The sequence below is a fragment of the Carcharodon carcharias genome, chromosome 9, assembly GCF_017639515.1.
Source record: "Carcharodon carcharias isolate sCarCar2 chromosome 9, sCarCar2.pri, whole genome shotgun sequence".
Classification (NCBI taxonomy): Eukaryota; Metazoa; Chordata; class Chondrichthyes; order Lamniformes; family Lamnidae; genus Carcharodon; species Carcharodon carcharias.
This window is the reverse complement of record NC_054475.1, coordinates 52327030-52344637: the sequence shown is the minus strand read 5'-3', so window position 1 is coordinate 52344637 and position 17608 is coordinate 52327030. Positions and strand designations below refer to the sequence as shown.

Sequence of the window (17608 nt, the reverse complement as noted above, 5' to 3'; positions counted from 1 at the left end):
ATGTGAACAAGTCAAATTCTGTTTTAATTAATACTGACTGGGATTTTGTAGTCAGTGGCGAAGCGATGGCGTTTGCCGCTGACCTTGCACTAAGCTACAAACTTAACTAATGCGATGGTGAGTGGAGAATTGTAGTTCCAAGCTGAGAGGATTTTCTCACATGGAGTCCTCTCCATGGACCTCTGTGTGGCCCTGCAGTATTTTCTGGCACAGGTAGAAAGGACAGATCACATGGTGCAGTGCCTGGGAGACATGCCCAAAAACTGCATCAAAACCAAGCTGCTCCAGTGCCTGTCATGTTAAAAAGTCCTGAAATCAAAGATCAAATCAAATTAATTTGATCAGATTCATTTTCTAAAATCATAAATTTATACATATTTTAAAAGTCACATAAATCATTTTAAAAAGCCATGTACATTAAAACATTTAAAAAGTCTGATAAATCTTGTACAAAAAGTTATTTACAGTAAAATATTTAAGTCAGATAAATTGTATTAAACCCATCTGAAGTCTGATAAATCATGATGAAAAGTTTATACATCAAAACTTAAGAAATCAAATAAATCTTGTTAAATCTTTTTTGAACACTTAATAAAATCTGGTGGAAAGTTGAAAGAAATTGTGTCTGACAGCTGTTTTGAAAATTCCTTCTGGTTCCAGTGTCCACCAGTATGTGTGAAATGAGAGGAGACTCCAACGCCTCAAAATAACAGCCCGAAAGCTTTTCAGTCAGAACAGTTCACCGTTAAAGCGCAATCAGCCTAGTTTCTTGCTACTACCATGTCTTTCATTTTAATCTGTAAGTTTATGACTGATACTGTGAAGCCACCAGAGCAATGAAGACTGTCCCAATGGGGACTTCCAGCTTTATGCACTACAGTGCGTTCTCTGCAAGTTTCTGGGCACTGCACTGTGCAATGGCAGTGAATGCTTCATTGCCATTGCCTTTGCAAATTGCAGGCCATTATTCCAGGACTTTTTAATCAGTGTTTGGGAATCTGAGTTCTACAAGTGTTAAGGTTTGTGTGCAAGCGGTATACCATAAACACAAGTGCTGAAAAAAGCTCAACAGGTCAGGCAGCATCTGTGAAGAAACAGAAGTTGGTTGGATGACATTTAGTGTCAAAGATCCTTCCAATTGGCTTGAGAGGAAGTCTGGTGCACGGTTATCAAACACGCACAGACTTTGTAATTGATTCAGTTTTGAAAACTTTGCATTTTTTAAATTAAGCTAATAGTTCTGAATTTCGAATGAACATAGGCAACAGTAGGCCAAAAACTGTAAAAGGGAATGATCAGACAAGAATCATTTCAGTGGACTGAATCAATCGAATTGAGACCTTTTCTGAGAGACAAGTAAATTTTAGTTATACCTTGTAAAGAGACAAGAAGGAGGGGAGCTGTGTTTTTAACAACAGTTAAAGGTTAGCATTTTGATTCAGAGGAATAGATTTAGGCCAGAATTTTCCCGTTGGTGATTTGGGGGTGCGGCCCACTTGCTGATGGAAAATTGACGCAGAATGACGTCGGGAGGAACCCCCCTTCTGCCGACCTGTCCGTCTGCCGACCTGTCAATGGCCAACTAAAGCCATTGACCGGCTAATTAAGATCATTAAAGACCTGCCCGTCTGACCTTAAGGCTGGCGGGCAGGCCAGGACCCCCAGCGGGTTCCTGATAATACATGAAACCTCATCCACGGCGGGATGAGGTTTCATGTCCGTTTTTAAAAAGTTTAATAAAGTTTATGTCGTTTTTATTAACATGTTCCATCTCCTGTGACATTGTCACATGAGGGGGACATGTTAATAATATTTTTATTTTTCTATTTTTTAACTTTTGTGCGCTGTCACTGATCTCCCTGAGACAGTACTTAGTCTCAGGGAGCAGTGCGCTCTTTGCACGCATGCACGGAAGAGCACACTTTGACAGCTAGGGATTCCCTCCCACCCCCGCACAGGAAGCGCATAGCCCGCCCACTCAAAATGGCAACAGGCCCCGTTTCAGCGGTGGGGTTCAGCTGACTGCCCGCTGCCGAGCCGGTGGGGCCCACATGCCCACCAAGGGCAAAATTCTGCCCTTAGTTTGGGCCTTCTTTGGGATGCAGAATTGGTGCTGCATGACCAACACACACCTGAATCATTGGTATCAGTCAAAGTGAGCATGAAGATGTCAGACTGCCATAAAGACCCAACTGGTTCAGAAATACTCTTTAGGGAAAGGATACTCTACCATCTTTACCCAGTCTGGCTTACATGTGACTCAACATGTCTCAACAGCAACTCTCATACACCCTATAAAGTAGATTAATAATATACTTAATCAGGACAGCTAGGGATGGGGAATAAATGCTGGGGCAGGATTTTTAGATCGGCGGGTATGCATGATCGGCAGGCCTGGGATCGGCCGGGGAACAGACCACTGCCACGATTGGGCCCCGACCACAATTTCACGCTGGGGGGTGCTGGGCATGGACAAGCGCTGAATGAAAGCTGCCTGAAGGCAGAGAGCTGCGTCATGGAGCTGAAGACTTTAAAATCAATAACTAAAGCTTTTAAAATCAGGAAAACATTGTCCACATATCACAATCAGTCACCTGAACATATAAATGATAAAAATGATGTGCATAGATTTTTATATTTAATAACAGAAACCTCATCCTGCCCTTGGATATGGTTTCATGAAAAATGCAAAGTCCGCCTGGCCGATTCGCCCGTCTGCCAACCGTTAGGTTAGATAGACCATGAAAAATCGGAGATAATTACAACTTTAATGACTTTAATAGGCCTCATAATTTCGGCGGGTGTGCTTCCAACTTTTGTGTGTGCCCGCTGACCGAAATATCGTGCGAGCAAGATGACGTCAGGATGCTCACCCGACGTCATCCTGCACGATTTCTCGCCCGATCGGGTCGGGTGCACGCCCACACACTGACCTAAAAATTCTGCCCCGGTCTTGTCAACAATGTCCTCACCTCAAGAATGAATAAAAATTCAAACATTGAATATGACGTACAGAAACTAACACATCTGAAATTATTTACTCAGGGTCGTCAGACTTTCCAGCGCTTTGATAAGTTCAATGCCAAGTACAATCCAGTGGGTGCCAGTGAACTCCGTGACCTTTATCTGAAGACAGAGAATGCCATAGATGGAGAATACTTTGCTCATATCATCCAGGTAAGGTGATATCTTAGTAGATTTGTTTCCACACAGATGCCTGCATTCTATCCAGCATAAGTACCAAGTGTGACCTGCCTAGTCCGCAAGAGCTCTCTGCTTGCCAAAATATCAAATTCAAATGCTTCATCTTCAAAAGCCTCCATGGCCTCACCACTCCACCTCCCATACTCTTCATTCTTTGAACTCCGGCCTCTTGAGCATACTCCCTCCCTCCGTCCCTCCCTCCATCCCAACACTAGTGGCTGACCCTTCAACTCCACGCTCTGGGATTCTTTCAACTCCATTCTCTAGGATTCCTTCAGCTCCATGTTCTGGGATTCCTTCAACTCCATGTTCACGGATTCCTTCAACTCCATGTTCACGGGTTCCTTCAACTCCATGTTCACGGGTTCCTTCAACTCCATGTTCACGGGTTCCTTCAACTCCATGTTCACGGATTCCTTCAACTCCATGTTCACGGATTCCTTCAACTCCGTGTTCACGGATTCCTTCAACTCCGTGTTCACGGATTCCTTCAACTCCGTGTTCACGGATTCCTTCAACTCCATGCTCTGGGATTCCTTCAACTCCATGTTCACGGATTCCTTCCCTAAACCCTTCCTCTCCCAAATTCTCTCTCATCCTTCTGGAATCTCATCCTTTTGACGAGTTACCATTCCTGAAGGATAGAAAAATAAATTTTAATTTTTTAAAAAAAATAATAGAATAAATATACATTTAAAAATGGAGGAGAGAGTTCATAGTCTGAAGCTGTTGAACTCAATGTTAAGTCCGGAAGGCTGTAAAATGCCTAATTGGAAGATGAGGTGCTGTTCCTCTAGTTTGTGTTGGGCTTCATGGGAACATTGCAGCAGGCCAAGGACGTGGCATGTGGGAATGAGAGCAGCGTGCTGTGTTGAAATGGCAAGCGACAGAAAGGCCTGGGTCATGCTTACGGACTGAGCAAAGGTGTTCTGCAAAGTGGTCACCCAGCCTCCGTTTAGTCTCCCCCAGAGTAGAGGAGGCCACATCGGGAGCAACAAATACAGTCGACCAAATCAAAGAAGGTGCAAGTAAAGAGCTGCTTCACCTGAAAGGAGTGTTTGGGGCCTTGAATGGTGAGGAGGGAAGAGATAAAGGGGCAGGTGTTGCACCTTCTGCAATTGCATGGGAAGGTGCCCTGGGAAGGGGATGAGGTGTTGGGGGTGATGGAGGAATGGACCAGAGTGTCATGGAGGGAACGGTCCTATGGAATACTGACGGGGTGGGTGAGGGGAAGATGTGTTTGATGATGGCATCATGCTGGAGTTGGCGGAAATAGCAGAGGATGATCCTTTGAATGTGAAGGCTGATCTGGTGAAAAGTGAGGACAAGGGGGACCCTATCATGGTTTTGGGAGGGAGGAGAAGGGGTGAGGGCAGAGGTGCAGGAGATGGGTTGGACATGGTTGAAGGCCGTGTCAACCACAGTTGAGGGGGAGCCCTCGGATAAGGAAAAAGTAAGGCATGCAGAAGTACTGGTTTGGAAGGTAGCATCATCAGGACAGATGTGACGGAGGTGGAGGAATTGGAAAAAAATGATGGAGTCCTTACAGGGAGCATTGGGACAACATTTTAGGAGTGAGCAGTTCACCGGCTCAATTTAAATGAGGTCTGGGACTGCCCCAACCCCAAGCACTCACCTTCCCTCCCCACCACACACTTTCCTCATCAATCGATCAATTGCCCTCCATTACCTGTCTGAAAATTACAGTCTACCCTGATCATCTAAGGATAAGGCTGTGATGGCACCCATTGTCAAATAGCCTGCCAGCTCTCAATGTCCAGGTTGACATAGAAGAAGAGCCCCTTGGGCAAGTATAGGATAGCTGCTGGAGGATGCTAGTCCAGTTTGAGATGGTCTTCAGGAGAGATGGGAAGAAAATTTGGGAGAAAACAATGTTTCTTATTCCTCCAGCATCACCAACACCTTTTGATAGCCCGATGCTTACACAAACCCTTAAATCTTAAAGATACGTTTGCTTCATGAAAATTGGTGGGCCATCTTTTCTTTGAATATTTTCAAAGATGCAAAGTGATGGTACCCACTATACAAAAACCTAGAATTGCACTGAAATTGATACTTATGTCTCAAACATAAGAATCTTTTACCCAACAATTCTATGTGAAACCAGTGTCTGGGTTAATTATGAAATCCTGAAATCTATAACGTTTTCGAAACTCCCTCTTTTGGAGAACTTTCTCCGTTCCTTGCCCTCTATGACGGAGAAAGTAACGAGGAATGGATGGGCACGGATGATATTCTGAAACCAGGCTCTTGCAGCAGCCAACCTGGGGTAATCTTAACCTAACTCCCCCGGTGAGAAGCTCATATTTCACAACTTGCAAATATTAGTCCCCACTAACTTTGAAGTTTCTGGCTGGGAGGGTTAGGTTTGAAGTGCTGTCATTAATTTTCTTTTCTCCTTGCAGAGGAAATAGCTGCCTTTGGAGGCATTGGGTGGGAGAAACGTTGGTATGAATCCAAACTCCCGCATGTTGTATGTCAATGGGTGTCACTGCGCCAATCCGTGAACTGTAACAACGTCCTGGAAGTCTCTCTATTTTAAGAATGAACAGTTTGGAATATAGCAATGGCTGTCAGTGATACTAATGTTATCTCTATATTGTGGCAGGAAGTGGCCTCAGAATTGGATGATGCCAAGTACCAGCATGCAGAGCCCCGTTTGTCCATTTACGGACGGTCACCGGACGAGTGGACTAAGCTGGCATCTTGGTTCATCAAGCACAGGGTCCACTCTCCCAAAATGAAATGGATGATTCAGGTGCCCAGGATCTAGTAAGTTGGAAGTTGCACCAGAAAGAGTTGCATAAGAGTTCAGATGGGTTTGCTGGCTAGACCCCGTTACAGACAGGCTATCAATATATGAATGCCAACATGAGGGGCATGGGTTGTACACAAGGCACCCCAAAGGGTGAAAAAGTGAGGGAGAAGATGAGTTAAATTAAAACTTGTGATTAGAGAGTTTCATGCTTAGTCAGTCCCTGAGGGTGGAATCTGCCAGCCCCACCAGCAGCTGAAGTTTAGCAGGTGGGCAAACTTAATTTGGTGTGAGTCCAAAAATCAATTTTCCAATGGCTGGCTGAACTTTAGGAATTAAATTCTCAGGACTTTAAAAGCAGGTTAAAGGCAGTTCGAGCTTCTCGGTGAGCAACGTCAGGAAGCCTTTTTGCTTGCCTTAGCAAGTTATGCATGCTCCTTAAAAGGCCACCTCGCCAGAACTAAGTTCCCCCTCCAAATAATTTTCCTTGCCAGCAAAAAATTAGAACGTTAACTTTTACAACTGTATTTAAGTGGCGTGCAGCCGCCGAGATAGACTTCTTCCATAATAAACAGTAAGTTGCTGTTGCATTGTCCACTTGGGGTGCATCTGCAAATGCCAGCCTATGCTTGAGACCAGATGGTGGCAGTACAAGTTGCATGGAGGTGACCAAGAAAGGGCAGGAGGGTTATTGGGGAAAGATGGAGCAGTGGCCGGGCAAAGATGCAAGGGATAGTGCAGGCTGTCTGAGTGCCCTTTAAATATGACACCTGGACTTTCAACCCCATAACGTAGTGGTGGGGCAGCAACTTCCTGCCTCCCCCCACCGTGAGAATCGGTGAACTCCTTGTGGATATATATTTAATGAGCTGAACAGCACAAGAACCCGTGTGGTGAGCTGTCTTGCCCTACAGTGGAAATCACTCCCACTTTCACACCCACCACCGAACTTAGACTCCAGAGTGGTAGATTCTGGCCTGGAGATCTGTTTGCAATTTAAATGGTGGGGTATATTTAAATACCAAGTTCTTGGCAGTGGGCTCTCTGAGCTTCATTCATGCACAGTGAGAGTCAGGAACAGTTCCTCCTGTATCAATCCATTCCCCTTAACCTGAATGCAAAGCACATCTTATCAGGGAGAGAGTATCTGTGGGGCAAGAACAGACAAGTACAGAACAGTTTCCCCTCATACTAAGAAGTACGTGTGACAATGTCTGAACAATCCCTACTGGCTCTAGCTCAGCTATGGTGCAACACAGAATCAGGTTGCAAACAAGAAACAAGCCAAAGAAGGTGCTGATTTTCTCTAATGCTTCTTAAAAGCTGAAGTTTCTTCCTATTTAAATATACTTTGATTTAGGTGCCAAATCTCCTTTGCTTTGTTTCTAATTGTTTTTGTTTCAATCTTATTTTCAAGTGATATTTTCAGAGCCCAAAACTTCATCCCACACTTTGGAAAAATGCTTGAAAACATCTTCATGCCAATTTTTGAAGCAACGGTGAACCCACAGGATAATATCAAGCTCAGCATCTTTCTCAAACATGTGAGTGAGGACGGCAGGAGATTTACCAACTGATGAGATATCTTTCCCCTTTACAAGGGCTCTGGGTCTTTACCCAGGATGCGGCTCATATTGACTTTGGGCAATGGAGTAACACGGTTGATAGGGAGTGAGCAGCTCTTCATTGATTTCAATCGAAATAGTGGAAACCAGGAGAAATGTAAAAATAATTCCCAATTCCCTATCACACCCCAGATAATATTGTGCAAAGTCAAAACTACAAAACTACTCTGGAATATACTACATTGACCCTGTAACTATGTAGCATTTGCTGACTGTTGTTCTTAAGTCTGAGGCCTTTTTCACATGACATAACATAGTCCAGTAGTTAGTCCAGTATATCACTAAGGGAGTGCTGTGTAGCAGTGGTGCTGTCTTTGCTTCAGTTGGTGTGAAAGGTCCCACAGCACCACAAGAACATGTCCTGACCAACATTCATCCCTCCAAACAAAATTGAGTGCATACTAACAGGTCATTCATTTCATTGCTGTTTGAGGGATTTAGCTTTGTGCATTTGCCTATATAACAACAGTCATCACACTACCACTGAGTAAACAGCCGGCTGAGTGGGTAGCACACACATTTCTGAGTCAGAATGTCATGAGTTCAAGTTCAACTCCAGAGTCTTGTCCATGGTGACACTCAGGCTGAAATGGGAGGGAGGGGGTAGAGTTGCTAACTGTGATTAAGTGTATTCCTGGAGGTTTCATCACATGACTTGCTCCCACACCCCAGCCATTAGTCAGCCAACAAAACCATCTTCGCGTCTCATTTCCTTCCTATGCCGATTGGAAAGCAAAAAGACCCACTACCCAGTTGGATGATGCTTGACTGTCAGCCAAATAGCCTTTTTCTCCCATGTTCGATATTTTTATATCTGGTAAAGAGAATTGTTCAAAGAAAATGACATAAAATGTCCCAATGATTTTTCTCCAAGGTTGCACACAGCAGTGTCCTGGAAATTGATCATCAATTCCTGGAGACTCCGGGCCAATGCTGGAGGGTTGGCACTCAAGGCGGGGTTGGAGGGTGGGATGCAGTCACATATGGGGAAGGTCAAGGACAGCCTTCCCATCCAGAGATCAATTGAGGCCCTTAAGTGGCTAATTAATGTATTAATAGCCAGTTCTACCAGTGGCAATTGTGGGGGAGGGGGCACCCTACATCACATGGGGAATCACCCAGTAAAAGCTTCAGCCTCTTTTTGGGCTTAGAGAGGGTGGGGCACCCTGTGGCCCATGGAGGATGTCCACAGTGTCAAGGGCCACCCCTTGGAAAGCACCCTCCTTCCCTCAACCAGCTCCGCTCCCAGCCTTTGATGGGGCTTTCCTGGCTGGCCCTGGTGCACCCCACACACACTGTTCCACAGCCTCCCCCATTGGTTCTGACCCAGGTTGGTTGCAGTACCAAGAATGCCCACTGCTCGCAGTAGTTACTCTAGGACTGAAGAGCTGCTGGCCATCTGAGTGACATGCTCTTAGTCGCAGGACCTTCAACCTTAAAGAGAAATATGCCCAATGCCAGGCAGTTAACAGCCAGATGGACATGCAATTGTACTGGTACTTCTGGAAATGACCACAGCAGGTTGCCCCCTGTTTTCCAGCTAGTGGATAGGGCCGCTGTCACAGCTTCTCAATTCAGCGATTAAAGTTCAGTACTGAAGAAGTGCTGTTAGAGATACTGCGTTTTAGATGAGACATTAAACCTCAGGTGGATCAATAAGATCCTGTATCGCTATTTTGAAGAAGTGTAGGGGAGTGGTTCCCATGTCATAGCCAGTCAACATCACTAAATTTGATTATCGGCTGCTATCACATTGCTGTTTCTGGGATCTTGGTATGAGAAATTCCTTGCCACATTTACTACATTACAACAGTGACTACAATTCACAAAGTATTTGAATGGCTGTGAAGTTGCTGAGCTTGCGCAAGGTGCTATAGAAATGCAAGCTTGTTTCCTTTGCTTCAGGGTAATTGATTTATATGAAGCGGTTTGGGGTGGTTTTGGAGAGATGGTGATGGGGTATTATAGAAATACAAGTCTTTATTGTAACAGCAGTTAATTTTATGTTTTTAATAATTATTTTATTTTGCCTAATGAGCTTCATCTTTCCATGACCCAGATCACTGGTTTTGACAGTGTGGATGATGAGTCCAAGCACAGTGGCCACATGTTCTGCACAAAGAGCCCAAAGCCTGAGGAATGGAACATGCCAAAGAACCCTTCATACTCCTACTACCTCTGTTATATGTATGCTAACATCATGGTCCTCAACAACCTCCGAAGGTAATTCCTTTCATCAGCCAAGAACTGCGGTATGAAGTTGTGAAACTTGCTGCTACATTTACTGATCCATTCACATGCATAGAATGCATTGATAAATTGCTCACGCCAATGTAAGATTCTTGCATCAGCAACCACTTCCACCTCTGTAACATCTCCCATCTCCACCCCTACAGTTGATATACTCATCCATTTGTTACCTCCAATCTTGACTATTCCAATGCTCTCTTGGTCAGCCTCCTACTTTCCACCCTCTGTAAAATGGAGCTCATCCAAAGCTTTGCTGCCCATTTCCTAACTCACTCTATATCCCCTTTACCCATTACCTCTATCCTTGTTGATCTATATTGGCTCCCAGTCCAGCCTGCCTCAATTAAAATTCTCATCTTTCCAATCAAATCCCTTCTTGGTATCTCCCCTCCCTATCTCTGTGGCCATCACAGCCTTATGACCCTCTGAGATCTCTTTATACCTCCAATTCTGGTCTCTTGAGCATCTCTGATTTGCATCGCTCCTCCATGGGTGCTGTGCTGTCAGTTGTCTAAACCTTAACTTACCCCCTCTCTCTCCTCAGTTAAGTAGCTCCGTAAAACCGACCTCTGACCAAGCTTTTGGTCACCTGTCTTAATATCTCCTAATTTGGCTCTTGTCATCTAAATGCCTAAAAACATTTACAAAGAGCTTTCCTCTCATTTCCTAGCCCAAATCCTTTAACCCTCATCTATAACAACTTCTGAAAACCAAGTGAATGATCCCTATAGATGCCAACTATAGTGTGACAATCTCAGTAGAGACTAGTACTGTGTTGATTTATTTTTTTAGAATTGAAAAACCCAGGTATCTACCAAATGAACAAAGCTACAAGGTTCACGGTTTAGATCAAAAATTTTTTACTACTCTAAAATCAAAGAACCTGAATTTTAATTAATATCCTCTATCTCAAATGGTCAGTCACATTAAAGATATGAAAGTATAATGAACACAGTTACTTATTTTCTAAACAGAACTTTCCAAACAATTACATTTCCTTCTATGCTCATTTGATTTACACCCCTAAAACTCAAGGCAGATACTTGTCAAAACTTGGAAGATTAATGACTTGGTCTGAGTACTGCTTCGAAGACTCGTATAAGCGTTGAGATTTCTTGAGCCTTCAGCTTACTTCTGGCAAGATTTTCCCTTCAAATCTCCTCCAAACGTCCCACAGTTGTAGACTTACAATTCAACACAGGCGTAGCTAAGCATATCTACCTTGAGTCAGAACTCTCCTGGTTCTAATATTCTTTAGCTTTGGAGTCTTGTATCTAGAACTCTCCCTCTCTTCTCAGCTTCACTTTCCTAGAAATCTAATTCACTATTAGGAATCTTTCAGTTAACAAGAGGTTTGAACTCTTTTAGCCAACACAGCAAATTTCAAATGAACTCTGCTGGAAAGAGATGTTCCTTGCTCTGCAGATTGTTCTAGAAACTAAAAACCCTTCTTGAGACCCATACCCATAATCTACTCACCTCTACAATTAACTTCTTGATTACCCTTTGTTATTCTATTTTTTAATCTCCCAGGCAACTTGGTCACATGATCATTTACTGGAAGCCAGGTGTTTTACCAGAAATCAACTCCTGGAGAAACCTAATTCTTAAAGCAACCATTCCCAACATAAAATGTAGGTTTTCTCCCCAAAAGCACATGGCGATCATAATAGAATTTAGGATTTTTTATTTTGCACTGTAACTTTTTCTGGTTATAATGATTGAAAAAGCCCTATGACTTTGCTTTGAGGTGGCTGTGTATTATGAGAGAATTATTGTAATTGGGGGTGGAAAGTGTTAGAAAATCATCACCTGGGAAGTCCTTCTGGCTGACTTTCACATTGGTGTTTGTTGTATTCAGTCACCATGACACAAGCCGAAGCTTGTTTCTATTAGAAATTCTAGATTTAAAGTTGACTGTACATTTTGCTGAAATGGGCACAAATATAGTGCAGTGATGAAGTGAAACAGAATGCTGGAGCTCTGAGGAACTGTACATTGAGAACCAAGGTTCACTCTACTGATTCACAACATAATGAGCTCCCTCTGTGTATTCTGACAAGGAGATGTTCACGTGCTGCATTGTTAGAGGTGCCACCCTTTGCTCAGGTGGACAATAAAGAATGGATTGCATTATCTGTCACATTTTTGAGTTTTGCTCTAGATACGCTACTTGGGTTTATTGTCAGTGGCACCTTCCATAAGTGGATCTTACATCCCCTGTAAATCAGAATGTTCCTTTGGCATCCCAATATCATGATAAACAAAATCCTGGGATCAATCAGGACAAGCTTTCCCCCATATTCCAGCTTACTGAAATACATCATAAACTACTTGGTGACCACCTCATCTTTTATCTCACTTCATCTCAATAACGTAAAACTTATTCTTGGAACATGGTCACTCATGTTTTATGTGACAAAATGTTACCATGGTTTACTGATGTAGCTCAGTCTCACTGTTGGTGTCAGGCAAACTGCTGAATTAAAAAACAAACCATTTGCAATGCTTTGAAAATACTCCAGGATAAATGCCTGTAAAAGAAGACTCTCAGATTAACAGCCATTTACAGGTTGGCAGTTATGTAGAATGTTTATCCGCTCAAAAACATACATGGTAACATTCCACAGGATCTACCAGCCTGTTAATGTGTACTTGAGCAAAGTGTCAAGCTAATTGAATAGAATGATAGTTGGAAGGGAAGAGGGACAATTAAAATTGAGCAAGAGATTTACCCATTTCCTTTCTCACTTTGATTTGGCTAACTAACTTTTAAGTTGCACATGTCCAGGATATTTGGCCCCAAGCTGGTGGTGACCCCTATAGATATGTAGAAGATCTAATTTTGGCCCGAGCTCCCATTTTAACCTAAGATCTGAGTTGGAGAAGTATGTGGAGCAAGAGGAGCAGGAATATATTTGAATTATAAGCACTGCACTGCACAGCCAAAAGAACAATACAAGACTAAAGGGATATGCAATATTCTTATACATTCAAACAAATGATTAGTCTCCTTCGACAGCACCTTCCAAACCCATGACCACTACCATCTACAAAGAGAAGGGCAGCAGATAGATGGAAACACCACCACCTGGAAGTTCCCTTCCAAGTCACTCACAATCTTGACTTGGAAATATATTTCTGTGCCTTCATTGCCGCTGGGTCAAAATCCTGGAACTCCCTCCCTAACAGCACTGTGGGTGTACCATGGACTGCAGCAGTTCAAGAAGGCAGCTCACCACCACCTTCTAAAGGGCAACTAGGGATGAGCAATAAATGCTGACCTAGCCAGCGAAGCCCCCATCCCATGAATGAATAAAAAAAATTAGGCGAGATTTTAACTCTGTGTAAACAAATGGGTTTTTAGCGTGTTAATATCCATGGTTTTATCTCCGTCTTTTTTTCAGGGAGAGAGGATTAAACACGTTTTTGTTCCGTCCACACTGTGGTGAGGCTGGAGCTGTGACACATCTACTAACAGCATTCATGACAGCGGATAACATCTCCCACGGGCTCAATCTGAAAAAGGTTGGTACACAGAGAGACAGAGGAAATGGGGAAGGAGAGTGTGATCATGAACGTTTGAAGGGAATCAGCAAATGCATTTTCCTCATTTTCCCAACAGGAGCAACCCAGCAGACATGTTTTCCATTTGAAAAAGTGAAAAAAGGCTTAACTGAATGGTAGCTCTTCCTGCTTAAGTAACGTGAGCCCGACTGGGAAACATTCAGTACCCGATCTCAGCTGGAAAACCCTGCTCAGCCAAGTAAGCCTGTGCACTGCAATTACAAGGCCAGCCCTGGCAGTGTGACAGAACTGGATATGACTGCTCTCAATGTAGAGAACTCCTGTTTCCCCAGCCCAGGATAGGCCTGATGGAAGACAGGAGATGATCAGCTGGGATGCCATGCTCCCCAGCAAGCCTTGGGTGGGCTCCAGCAGGGCATTCCATTGGAAGTTCCAGCAGCGGGTATTAATGTTGGAACCTGGCTGTGGTGGAGTGCATGCTTTAAGATTGTAATTAAGAGCTGCTGCCACCAATTGGGGAAAGATTAGGGAATCAATGCAAGTGTCTAAAAAACTGGGGAACAAGAGGAATCTGTGCCTTTATTCTGTAATCTTGGAAAGAAACCTGGATTAAGAAAAAGACTGGCTTTAGATTCATCCTTTTCTCAAGGTATGGACAGTGAGATTAACAGAGGATTCCAACAAAAGGTTTCCATCACTGGATCCACCAGGGGGTTCCAGCATGAGGATCATGTGGCGTTCCCAGCAAGCCTGTTACAGCAAAGGAGGTTTCAGCAGAAAGGTTTCCAACTGGTGGGGTTTCACCCAGAGAACCCAGCATGGGTTTTCTAGCATGAGGTTTCGAGCAGGGAATTCCATCTAGAGAGGCAGACTGAATATCCCTTCCAAAAAAATATGTTGGCCCCTTTACATGAGAGAGAGTGGCAGAATGTACAAATCCCATGTGGGCAGTTGGGAGTCAGCAGAATCTCTTATGTACACAGAAAGGGCAGGATTTTTAGGTCGCTGGGCGGGCGCAATCGGCAGGCCCGGGATCGGCTGGAGAGCACACTGCCACCCACGATCGGCCTCCAACTGCAATTTCATGCTGGCTGGCCAATTAACAGCCAGCCAGTGTGAGGCGCACGCTGAAATGCTCAGCGCTATCGGAGTGGGAGTGAGGGTGGGACGAAGGCAGGCGCTGACGTAAGCGTGGGCATGAGCGAGTGCTGATTGAAAGCTCCCTGAAGGCAGAGAGCAGCCTCAGGGTGCTGAAGACTTGAAAACAATTAAAAAAAGTTTTCAAAATCAGGAAAAAAATGTCCAAACATCACAATCAGTCACCTGAACATATGCAACATAAAAATGCTGTCCATAGATTTTTGTTTTTTTTAAATTTAATAACGGAAACCTCATCCCGCCCTTGGATGAGGTTTCATGAAAAATGCAAAGTCTGCCTGGCCGATTCGCCTGCCGCCAACCGTAAGGACCACGTAAAATCGGAGACAGGTGCAACTTTAATTACACTAAATGGCTTCTTAATTGTCGGTGGGTGCGCTTCCGACTTTAGTGAGCGCCTGCTGACTGAAATATCGTGTGAGTGCAGGATGATGTTGGGACGCTCACTCGATGTCAATTCGTGCGATTTCACGTCCAATTGGGTTGGGCGCGTGCCCACATGCCAACCTGAAAATTCTGCCCAAAATGGTAACTAAAATATAGAGCGTCAATTTATGCCATTACCTGAAGAATAACCACACCCCAGTTAATGGGAACTGGTGTTGCAGTGATGTTCACAGGTTCTTGGATGAACTGGTGTCTGCTTGATCAGGGAGACTGAGTGGACAATTCAAAGGTAGTGTTGGGAAAGCCTGTCGGATTATTCAGTCCTCGGTTATCATTATTCACATCATCAGCCTCATTAGTATAATTGTTACCCTATTCCTCCCCAACCACTAAGTAGCTCTGTGGCTTGGGTTTATCCATTGTTACTCCATCAGATGGTAGGACAAGCTCAGACATGTGGGAGCAGGCCATGCTGCTTTACAGTAATACACTGTATAAGGATGAACATTGTAAAGCTAACATTTGGAAGTCCTGTTCTTCTTTCAGAGCCCAGTGCTGCAGTACTTGTACTTTCTGACTCAGATCCCCATCGCCTTGTCTCCTCTCAGCAACAACAGCCTCTTCCTGGAGTATGCTAAGAATCCACTTCCTGAGTTTATGAGGAAGGGCCTGATGATCTCACTCTCCACAGATGATCCCATGCAATTCCACTACACTAAGGTGAGAATAACCCAGATCACAGCACGAGCAAATTCCAGCACTGTCCAGTGTTTTACTGCAGGTATAGGATGAGTAGAATAACCATTTTAAAGCAACCCTGATGGCTCACTGGGGTAAATGCATTGCATGGTGTGGCAGTAGATTATATAACCTGGACAGTGCTGAGATAGCTTCCCTCAGCCAAGCACTGTCAGAGGTTCTGCAACCAATCAAAAACTAGGGAGCACAAAAATCAGCAAGCGTTCTCACCTTTCACAATCTCAGAACTTCCCAAAAGCACTTCACAAACAGTTAAGTGCATTTCAGGTGCTTACTTTGTCGTAATGTAGGAAACACAGCAGCCAATTTGCACACAGCAAGGTCTCAAAAACAGCTATGAGATAATCGCCAGTTAATCGCTTTTTTAATTATGTTGATTGAGAAATAAATATTGGCCAGCATACCTGAGATAACTCTTTTGCTCTTATTTGAATAGCATTAAGGGAGTTCCTACATCAAACTGAGGGGGTCGATGGCACCTCAGTTTAACATGTCATTTGAATAATGGCACCTCTGACAAATGTAGCACGCAGTCATTACTGTACTGGACTGTACAGCCTAGATGATGTACTCAAGTATCTGGAGTAGGGCTTTGAAGCCACAGCCTTCTGACTCAGAAGTGCAGGCTACCACTCAGCCAAAGGCATGGGTGATGAGTGAGGACAGGCTTAGGCTTAGGTTTGGCTCACAGCCCCAAGATTAAAAGGCCACCAACACTGAAGTCAGCCATTTGATTAAGGTGCTAGAGGGATCCAAAACCTTCCAGCCTGTACCAACATAAATTACTGCCTCCAGGAGAGGACACAAAGTCACAGGATTACCCTGATCTTGTGCTATCACAGTTCAAGGCTCTGGCCATCCTGATACAGATCAACAGCCACCCTTCGTTTGCTTCTCAACATTCACAGCAGCATTTACCAGGAGTGACAGCACGGCTGATTTTTTTTATCCCACACTCTTTATAGCCTAGATGACTCGAGGCTATGTGCAATATCTAACCTACCCCAGAGCCATGACTGAGGTAAGATACCTCAACACAGTTGGGGGATTGTGCCAGGGATCCTCCTATTCAGTATAGCTCAGTTGAACAGTGGGCGTGTACATCTACCTATTAAGCCACCAGAGTGTCTCACATGACAGAGTCATGGATTTCTCAAACTTAGCTGGGAATGCTAGATTTTTGAACAGGCAATGTAGAGCCTCAAGGTGAAGGAATGAGATTGTCTGTAATTTCTAGCTCCATCACCAGCTTTTGACAGCAGAACTCGATTGCCCATTGTCTCAAAGTTCTGTGAATAGAGAGCGGGCAAATTTAAAGATAATGATTAAAGAATGATGAGCGGTTTGAAATTGGTGCTCTCTTTCAGTTTAGGCCAATGGGTTTGAGCCTATTTCACCTGGAAGCTGCCACAACTGATTGGCCTAAGCAATAAGGTTGAGTGTAATCCGTGGCAAATAGTCCATTTTCTCACTGCTAATAGCAGCTAAGTTAGAGAACTCTTCCAGGCATGCTTGTTTTTTCATTTCTTATTCATTCTCGGGTTACAGGCATCACTAGCAAGGCTAACATTTATTAACTATCCTTGTTCTCTTTTATTTATCCATTCATGGGATGTTGACATTGCTGGCTCAGCCAGCATTTATTGCCCATCCCTAGTTGCCTTGAGAAGGTGATGGTGAGCTGCCTTCTTGAACCGCTGCAGTCCATGTGATGTATGTACACCCACAGTGCTGTTAGGAAGGGAGTTCCAGGATTTTTACCCAATGATAGTGAAGGGACAGCGGTATAGTTCCAAGTCAGGATGATGAGTGACTTGGAGAGGAACTTGCAGGTAGTGGCATTCCCATGTATCTGCTGCCCTTGTCCTTCTAGATGGTAGTGATCGTGGGCTTGGAAGGTACTGCCTAAGAAGCCTTGGTG

At 44.0% G+C, this 17608-nt stretch overlaps 1 protein-coding gene across 1 annotated transcript in view; it reads left to right on the top strand.

Moving 5' to 3' along the window:
* The window catches only part of LOC121282408 (AMP deaminase 1-like), a 104309-nt gene that overhangs the window by 67270 nt on the left and 19431 nt on the right, over positions 1-17608 (top strand). The window contains exons 12-17 of the mRNA XM_041196124.1: positions 3046-3177; positions 5834-5997; positions 7398-7524; positions 9665-9828; positions 13263-13383; positions 15475-15648. Of these exons, the coding sequence (XP_041052058.1) occupies positions 3046-3177; positions 5834-5997; positions 7398-7524; positions 9665-9828; positions 13263-13383; positions 15475-15648 (882 nt within the window). The remainder of the gene's footprint in view (positions 1-3045; positions 3178-5833; positions 5998-7397; positions 7525-9664; positions 9829-13262; positions 13384-15474; positions 15649-17608) is intronic.